Genomic DNA, 10,197 nt, shown 5'->3' with positions numbered 1-10,197 from the left:
TAAGAATAAAGTTCTCAGTATGTCATTTATAGCCTTGCATAATATAATCTTTCTGATCTTTATCTAGAATGTATACATATATGCACCTAAATATTTACATGAATATACATATATATGTATATATAATACATATATATATATACATATATGGAAGGATTAGATTATGTAAAGCTTCAAATAATAACAATTAGAGATCAGGAAAAAGTGTATTCATGAGACTATCTCTTGAGATTTGCTTTGAAATTTGCCATGAATTCTACACAAGAATATGAAATTCCACTGGAAATAAACAAGGAGTATATTGCAAGGTAGGATTATTTATCTCTATGAAACAGAATTGGGAGATAGAAAATGGCATATCAGAGACAGCATTAAGTCCAATTTGATGGAAGGGTATATGTAGTTTTATATGTATGTGTGTGTATACATGCACACATGCTTATGTATAAGTATGTACTTCTATGAATGTATACATATGTATAAATACATATATATATATAGTTTGTATAAATATATACATATACATATATATATATATATCATTGTATATTCTGTCATCCCCAAAATTATTTCATAATTTATGTTTATCTTTTGCATTTATTTAAGTCTTCATATGCATAGTCCCATACTAGCTAGGTGACAGAGATGATAAAACATTGGGTCTGGAGTCACTAAGACCTGAGTTCAAATCTAATCTCAGACATTTATTTGCTGTTTGACTCTAAGAACATTATTTGATCTCTGAGTATCTCAATTTCCTCAAATGTAAAATGTACATCATAAGAGGACCAGAATTTCAACATTTTTATGAGGATATAATGTGATAAAATCTGTACAATGCTCAGCACACAAAAGCATTTAATAAAAACTTCTTCAGTAGCTCACCATTGCCTTAAGAATAAAATCCAAAGTTCTCAGTATGTCATTTATAGCCTTGCCTAATATAATCTAATATAATCACCAATTAAATGTGGGATTACAAATATAAAAGCTTTTTGTAGAGAGAAATGCCTTTTTTGTATTTGGATTGTATTAGAGTTTAGTATAGGAGCCATGAACAGTGTAGGCATTATTGTGTTTGTTGAATTAAATTGTTTTTTTTTACAAGTGGGTTATGCATTTATGTTTATATGTGTATACATGTGAAAGTGTGTGTGTATGTGTATGTGTGTGTGTGTGTATGTGTGTGTGTGTGTGTGTGTGTGTGTGTGTGTGTGTGTGTGTGTGTGTTCATGTTGAATTATCAGCCCAGGATTGAAGAAAGAATAACTCAGGAAGGAATCAGTTCTCTGTTTCTACCTTTTGAGAATGATTATCATTTATTGGTTTAGGGATGACTTTTTTAGTCATTTTTAGTCAAGAGCAAAAGTATTGGTTGAACTGAGTTCCTTGAAATACAGGGACCATTTCATTCTCTGCTCAAGAAACTAATGGTTCTTTAAGGGAAAATTCACACTTATTTTGCTTTTAGAGCCCATTATAATGATCTCTAATAGATCTTACCATAATTCCTAGATATTATTTTCATTCAGTCCTCTCTATCCCAACCAGATCAATCTCCACACTGCTTTGCTCAGGTTTGGGAATACAGCAAGTACTTGCTAAATCTTTGTCCACTAACAGTTTGCTCTTTTCAATACACTACATTCTATCTCCCACCTTGATGTTTTGGCAGAAGTTGTGCCTGTTGCATGGAGAAAAGTCTCTTTGCATCTCTATTTCATGGATTCTCTAGTTACCTCAAAGGATCAATTCAAGAGTCACTGAGCCCCTTTATATGCTTGCACCCTTTTCCCCCCAATTACATTATACCAGTTTTGAATCTATTTTATATGAATAAATGTGGAAATTTGAATATATATATATATATGTATAAATTCTGGATGTTTTTATTAAACAAAGCATTAGTAATAGTGTTTGTTTGAGGGAAATAAAACAAAAGACAAACCCTCTGAATATATCTATGACTAAATTGGTAAGAGATTTACTTAAAATGTGAATTGTTTATTTAGAATAAATAGGCCTGAGTTTTTTTTTTTTGTTTTTGTTTTTGTTTACTTTTTCATTTACCATCATTGTATCTTTTAGCAAATCATTTAAACATTTTCTATAAAATGGGGAGAAAACTACCCACTTTGTCTCATACAATTGTATGAGGGTCAGGTGAGATGATGAAGATGAAAGCAATTTGAAATCTATAAAATCAAATAATAATGGAAGGTTATTATAATATTAAGATGGTTATGATAAAGATAGGGAAGGCGCTAGTGTTTGCAGAGATTCAGGGAACTCCTACTGCCAATTCAGAAAAGGTTCTAACAGAATTAGAGTTATCTAGAGTATTGTTAATACTGTTAAGTGCTTGCTCATCTTAAGTGATTTTTCTAGGGTCACACAGCCAGTATATGTGAGACTCAGCACTTGAATTCAAGTCTTCTCAAATTTAACATCATTTCTTTATTCATTATACAACTTGATATATCTTCTTTTTGTTCTTATTCTTATTCTTGTTAGTGTTCTTGTTCTTCTTCTTGTTCTTTTTCTCCTTCTCCTCCTGTTCTTCCTCCTCCTCCTCCTGTTCTTCCTCCTACTGCTCCTCTTCCTCCTCCTTCTTCTCCTTCTCCTTCTCCTTCTTCTCCTTCTTCTCCTTCTTCTCCTTCTCCTTCTTCTCCTTCTTCTCCTTCTTCTCCTTCTTCTCCTTCTCCTTCTCCTTCTTCTCCTTCTTCTCCTTCTTCTCCTTCTTCTCCTTCTTCTCCTTCTTCTTCTTCTTCTTCTTCTTCTTCTTCTTCTTCTTCTTCTTCTTCTTCTTCTTCTTCTTCTTCTTCTCCTTCTTTCTTTTTATCATCATTATAATTAATAATAATAGTAATAATAAACAATGTCACCAAATGAATAAAATGCATCGCCATTAGAAGTATATATAGGATCCTAGTATATTTAATTGCCCATCTTTCACTGGCTGGTGTATTGCATCTGGGTCAGTATGTAGATACGGACATTCATGTTGACAGCATGAATTCCAAATATATTATCTTCTGTTCTTTGTTCTTTGTTTTTTTGTTTTTTGTTTTTTGTTTTTTGTTTTTGTTTTTAGCAGCGATCACCAGGAATAAATGGCCAATGGAAACTACACCAGAGTCACCGAGTTCATTTTTGTGGGTTTGAAATATCATCCTAAGCTGCAAGTAGCCCTCTTTGTGTTGTTTCTGTCCTTTTATCTCTGTAATCTGACAGGCAACCTGGGAATGATCATCCTCATCCGAATTGATGCCCGCCTTCACACCCCCATGTATTTTTTCCTCAGTCATCTGTCATTTGTGGACATCAGCTTCTCTTCTGTAGTGGCCCCAAAGATGCTGAGAGACTTCTTTGAAGAGAGGAAGACCATCTCTTTTCTGGGCTGTGTCTTGCAGCAATGGTTCTTTGGCTTTTTTGTGGCCACCGAATGCTTCCTCTTGGCATCTATGGCCTATGACCGGTATGTAGCGATCTGTAACCCCCTGCTCTACTCTGTGGCCATGTCCCAGAAACTCTGCATCCAGCTCGTGTCTGGCCCCTACGCTGCAGGTTTCACCAGCACCATGACTCATACCACTGGTGCTTTCCGGCTCCCCTTCTGTGGCCCAAACGTCATCAATCACTTCTTCTGTGACATCTCACCTCTCTTTACTCTCATCTGTGCTGACATCTCAGTCAACAAGATTGTCCTTTTTATCATGGCTGGGTTTGTGTTGGTATTCAGTGGTCTGATCATCATCATATCTTATATCTACATCCTCATAGCCATTCTCAGAATCCGTTCTGCTGAGGGAAGGCGCAAAGCCTTTTCTACCTGCTCTTCCCATCTAACTGCTGTCAGCATCCTTTACGGGACCCTCTTCTTCATCTATGTACGGCCCAGTGCAAGCTTCTCTCTAGACCTCAACAAGGTGGTGTCAGTGTTCTACACAGCAGTGATCCCCATGTTAAACCCCCTCATTTACAGCTTGAGGAACAAAGAAGTCAAAGATGCCATCCACAGGACCGTTGCTAAAATCAAGCTTTCTATCAGCAATTAAGTTCCTCTCTACATAGGTACTCGAATATATTCTTAGCCAAATAGGGAACCCTCTAAATGTTCATTGCACAAATCTTGTTCTTGGTCACTTTGCACCTTGCAGTCTCCATCTCATTATTTCTCTGAGAATATTTTAAGAATGCACTTTCTTTTGCAACATGACTAATATGGAAATGTTTTCCATAAATGTACCTGTATTATTTGTATAAAATTTCTTATCTTCTTAAAGGGGAAGAAGAGAAGAGGGGTGGGAAAGAATTTAAAACTCAAAATAAAAAAAAATAAATTTTTTGTTTACTTGTAATTGAGAAAATATTAAAATTAAAATTAAATTTTGATTAAACAATGTACATTCTTATCTTATTTTTTGCTAGATTACTTGTTTTATTAAGGAGTTTGATAAATTAGAACTTGTTATTAGGATATGTTATTATTTATGAAGACTTGACCATCAATTTATCCCTTTAATAAGAGAAAATTTTTTATGGTCTTCCCAATGGAATAGTTCAAGTGGTGGGGGATTCCTTTTTTTTTCTAGATATGGGGGAGAATGTCTTTGTTCCTGGGAATCTTGTTGGGGCTTTAGCCTAGGCTAAAATGAGAGACCCAGGCTCCACTTTAAAATGAAGAATTGCACTTTGGATTCCTATTCAAACACTTATTAGCTATGTTACCTTGAAACTGGGTCCCTCTTAAGCTTTTACTACTCATCAATAGATAAATATTTGATTATAACCCAAATGCCACGATTCAGAATCAAATGTGTTTTTCTTGATCTGTGGAACTTTTACTGATTTAATTTTCTTATTTATTGTGGAATATTTTGATTTCTCCCTAACATTTGAAGAAAGAAACAAAGAGCCCCAAAATCAAGAATAAAGACCTTTTTATTTTTTTGCTTTAAAATTCCCTACAGTCAAAGTCATTTCTTTTTCTTCTTTTCTTATTGACATACATTTTAGTATGAACAAAAATACTATTTCTAGAGGGAAATGAGCATGTACATTTAGAAAGAATTATCAGGACTGAGGCACACTTTGAATTGTAGGTAGCTGTCTAGTGTTGCTTTGATCTTCATCTGATCTTACTTAGCTATTTTCTTGGTAATATTTTCAAGATCTAAATCTGCCCCATGATTTCTACACCTTGTTTCCTATATTCCAGCCAATCCACAGATTGTACTAACTTTCACACCACAATTCTCCTTGGTTCAGTTGACATTGGCTTACCTAGTGCTTTGGCTCTACCTCATTTGTTCAATTTATCATCTCAGGTATACTCTCAGGAAGAGAATCCTGATTACTAGTGGACTTTCAGGTTTCCACACACATTTCTCCTTAATAATAAAAGTTCATAGTGTGTAACTGGAAAGAGTTGGAGGAACTGTTTCAAAACCTGGTTCTGTAATTCTTTTTTTTTTCCTAATGGTTTTTTACTTTTTAAAATACATACAAAGATAGTTTTCAACATTCATGACTATTGAAGGGTTAATTCAAGTATATGAACAAGAATTGATTGCATTTTAGATCCTGAAAAACATCAATTTTAAACTCTGGGTATAGATATAAAACTTATCCATGGAATCTTGGTAGTGCAGGGGAGAAGAAGTCTTAAGGAAGAGATTTCCATTTTCTGGGTATCTATTTTTTTTAAATTATGGTAGGGCTTTTTCAGAAGTTTGAATTTGAGGCCTCCTGATTCAGTTGTCTATAGAAATGCAATTTACTCAGTAGGAAAATAGGAGGGAAAAGATGAAAAACAAAAGGGAAGAAAGATTAAAGGACACAATTGTTAGAAGCAAAAAAGACATATGACAGGATAAAAAGAGAAGAAGAAACAAAAGAAAATGATTAGTTAATAATAATAAAGGTGAATGTTAATAAAAACTGACCTATGAAAAATAAAGCAGAATGCAAAAAAAAAAGATTACAAATCAAAATTCATTTATAAATGACACATTTAAACAGAAATACACACAGAGTATAAAAGCCTGGAGTAATATTTAATATGCTTCAGCTGAACTGAAAATAAGGCAGAAGAAATAATATCAGACAAAGCAAAAGCAAAAATCTATCTAATTAAATGAGATAATCAGGGAAATGATATTTTGCTAAAAGTTAATAAAGGCAACAAAGCAACATCCTTAATTTATATAGCAAGTTTTATAGCAAGGTCTCATTTTTCAAATATATACTGAATACAGAACAGACAAATTTGTAGAAGAAAAGAGCCATTTTTCAACTGATAAATGCTCAAAGGCTACAAACAGGCAGATTTTAGATAAAACAACCAAATCTACCTGTCGTCATATGAAGTTAGTATGCTCTAAATTACTATTGATTAGATAAATGTCGATTAAAACAACTATGACGTGTGACCTCATGCCCATCAGAAAGGACAAATGACAGAGGGAATAATAAGTATACTAATGAGCTGTTGAAGTAGTGAACGAGTGAAACCATTCTGGAGAAATTTGGAATTAGATTCAAGGGGCTATAAAACTGCATACCCAGCAATATTACTACTAGGTCTATTTCCAAAGAGATCAAAGGAAAAAGAAAATGACCTGTATGTACAAAAATATTTAGTGTAGATTTTGTGCGTGTGTTAGAAAAGGCTAGAAATGATTACCAATTGAGAAATGATTAAATACATTGTGACCTATGATGTAATGATGTTGTGGTGGGTTATGATGAAGTACTATCATGCTGTGGGCAATGATGAGGGGGGTGATTTCACAAATCAATACAAAGCCAAGGGCTAAAAGTCAGGAAATCATACTCATTAACAGCAATATTATAATGATCATCAACTGTGAAAGACTTGACTAATCCAAGACCATTCCAAAGAACTCTTGGTGAAAAAATGCTGTCCACTTCCCAAGATGATCTCTGAGTGAAAACTGAAGTATAATGCTCTCACGTTTAAATTTTTCTTATTTTTTAAAATGTACAATTATGAAAATATATTTTCTATGATTTCACATGTATAATTGATACATTGCTTGCCTTTTCATTGGGTGGGGAGAGAATTTGGAACTCAAAATTTGGAAAGAATGTTAAAAAATAAATGATGAGTTAAAATATGTATGTGTAAGCATATATGTATATATATGTGCATGCATACATGTACATAAATAAGTGAGAAATGGATGGGCATTTATTTGGTTTTCACAGTTATAAAAATTAAATTGGAAAAATGAAACTTAAATGAAAAAATTGAAACCCACAAGGACATTAAAGAAAAATCAGGAGTGGAAATGTAGATGTGAAGGGGAGCCCCCTGGATTTTGCCCTTCCTCTACTCAATTTTCCTCCAAAAGAATGAAGAATGTGAGCTCTTTAAGGACAGGGACTGGCTATATGATAAGAAGAGGGACATTCATTCTTGGAAAAGAAAGGATTGGGAGACTGAAGACAAGAGCTCAAAAAATCAAGAACATTTTGTTTAAATTTGGGTATATTCAGGAACATACATTCTTGCAAGAATGTAAAATGAATCTTTCCTGCCTTCATCAGTGAGTCAGTGGAGTTTTTGTAAGATATTTGTTTCTTACATAAATCTACATGTGTATCGGTATTTATAGCACAAGTGCTCTTCAATTGTAAGATTTATTAATGAAGATTGAGTTGAATAATATTTGCATTTTATCCTAATCATTCATGAGAGAAATCCTTATTTTTATTTATGCTTTTTTTTCTTAGAGAAAAGCAGGAGTAGCTATGGATCTTCAAACTTAGTGGATTAATACCATGGACATTTTTTACAGATAGCTTGATAGATATTGTCCCATTTTGGCTAAAGATCTGAATTCATATGAGCAAGGAATGATATAAGGGATGAGAAATTAAATCCTCTTCTGCATCATAAATTCATCAATAGAATTTCTCATTCCTTTGCATATCGTAAACTCTTTGGGTCCCCTGACTTTGGAGATTCTGGCTTGGAGTGACTTCTTTCACAGCATATTAAGACTTGGAAGATAGGGACAATGAAAGGGAGTAGCATTGATGGGGGTGATGGGCAAACTCTACAACCTGGACCACATATTCCATAGTCCAAAAGTTAATCAATCCCTCAGTCTATTTTAGAATTTCCCAGACCATGGTGGGCAATAGCAATTGACCTTCAAAGTCTGACTGAAATTCATTATCACTCAGAAAGTTTTCCTATTTACCACCCATCTCTCTTAATTAGGTCCTTTGCAACTTGTTTAGGAATGAGGAATGAAATTGCTTCCAAGTTTGGTAATTGCCTGTCTCTCAGCACCCAATCAATCTTAATAGTGCCCTTAGCAGCTTGTTAGAACTGGGATCAATAACAACTTTTGGGCCTTGGAGGCTACAACAGCATCAGAAAGAGATCAAGGGAAAGGCTTACTCTTTCATATTCCTGAATCATAATTAACATCTTGGTCACTTAGAGCTTCCAATTCAGAGTTTCCACTATTTCACTCCAGAAATTTTATTCTTCAATAAAGAATACCCTACATTCCTCCAGCAAACAATACACCAAATCCTCTTCTAACTTGGGGCTTTGTTCAATCTTTTCTTCCTGCCTACAAGCTAATCACTTCTGCCTTTTGAATTCATAGTGATCCTTTAAGATCCATCCCAAAAGGCACCTCTTTCAAGAAGCTTGCCATGATTGATTACTCAGTAACAATCTTTCCCCTAAAACAGCATTTTAAAGCATCTTTCTCATATATTTTATTGTTCCATATTTTGCTTTTCCCCCCATAATTTTGCAAATGTAAATGTTAACTTCAACACTGGATTGATATTTCAACGCTTAATATAGTGTTTTTAATATATTAGATACTTCATAAATATTAGTGTTTGTCTGAGCTATTTGTGGTCAACAAATTTGTTGGTTATTGAGAGACAGATGTTAGCCCATTAGCAGAGCCAGCCCAGATGCCTTTCTTATTTGATATATGTATGTAAATATATACATAGATGTATATACTATACATATATATGTATATACACCCACATATATACAAACATATTCATGTCCTTCTCAATATACACATGTGTATGTATATACATACCAGAAATATATGTTTTATAGGGAACAGACAAGAATGAATGTTTCAGAGGTAGACATGAAAAGGTTGTATTCTGCATTATTGGAGTTAATTACTGAATGGATGAGATCTCAAATCCATTTAGGACATACTTCATTTCATTTAATTTTTATTACAACCATGCATTATGGGTAGGATGAATTTGAGTAGCCTCATTTTATAGCTAAAGAAACTCAAGTTAAAAGATGAGAAATGACTTATGCAGAGTAATAGTTATCAATCCACAGAATGAATGAGAAGCAGTTATTTATGCTTCAGCAATGATTCATTAAAAGTTATAAGCCCTCCCAAAACTTTGGCCCAATAGTTCTTTTAAAAATCCACAGAGGAAAACCAAAGTACAAATGCATTTTTAATGATTCATTTCTTTAGCAACTTAAGCTTTTGCAGATGACTTTTCCTCATGACAAATCCTTGGGGCAGATAGCCCAAGAATGATTAATTTCTCTTTACAGATAAAGTTGAGGCTCAGAAAGGGTGTGTTATTCCCATGGTCACAGATAGTGGTAGAGCTGGGACCTCCTAAAATATTGTTTTCTCTGATGTCAGGCTGTCTTCCATAAATATAAAGCATTTCAAGAATAGAACAGAAAAGTCTCACTAGGCCACAGCTTCAGCATTCTTTATTGGAAAAGAAAAATTAGGACAACAATTATTCTGAAACTGTCATGAAGGGTCCATCATGAGTCATAGTCATAAGCCATTAGAGCTAATTGAAACTATAGAGATCCTAAACCTCTTCTTTTCCAAATAAAGAAACCAAAATATAAATGGCTTGAGTAAGTTGTCAAAGGCCACACATTTGTAGAACCTGACTTAGGCCTTTTGACTCCAAGGTCAATATTCCCAAAAGTGTTCCCTCCACTTTATTACATTACCTTTATTTTGGTTGAATAAATGTGTCATGATTTAGCTGTCTTGTTTCAGCATTGTGTAATGGGAAAATTTCTGGGCTTAAGTTCCACTGAGTTTAAATCCTGACAATTACATGTTTAAACTAGTGAATATTGGATAAGACATCTGATTTGTAAGAGCCTTCACCACTTCCTGA

At 33.9% G+C, this 10,197-nt stretch overlaps 1 protein-coding gene across 1 annotated transcript; it reads left to right on the top strand.

Moving 5' to 3' along the window:
- Positions 1-3,113: 3,113 nt before the first annotated feature.
- Positions 3,114-4,058, top strand: LOC141546878 (olfactory receptor 5G9-like). Its single transcript, XM_074275033.1, has one exon. It carries the CDS (start codon positions 3,114-3,116, stop codon positions 4,056-4,058), a length of 945 nt encoding a protein of 314 aa, XP_074131134.1.
- Positions 4,059-10,197: the final 6,139 nt, after the last annotated feature.

The sequence above is a fragment of the Sminthopsis crassicaudata genome, chromosome 6, assembly GCF_048593235.1.
Source record: "Sminthopsis crassicaudata isolate SCR6 chromosome 6, ASM4859323v1, whole genome shotgun sequence".
Taxonomy (NCBI): domain Eukaryota; kingdom Metazoa; phylum Chordata; class Mammalia; order Dasyuromorphia; family Dasyuridae; genus Sminthopsis; species Sminthopsis crassicaudata.
The sequence above is the reverse complement of the archived record's forward strand: the minus strand, read 5'-3'. Positions and strand labels throughout refer to the sequence as shown.

Bases quoted from the DNA above. Each gene is read 5' to 3' on its own strand.
- LOC141546878 (XM_074275033.1), top strand. From the start codon at position 3,114: ATGGCCAATGGAAACTACACCAGAGTCACCGAGTTCATTTTTGTGGGT.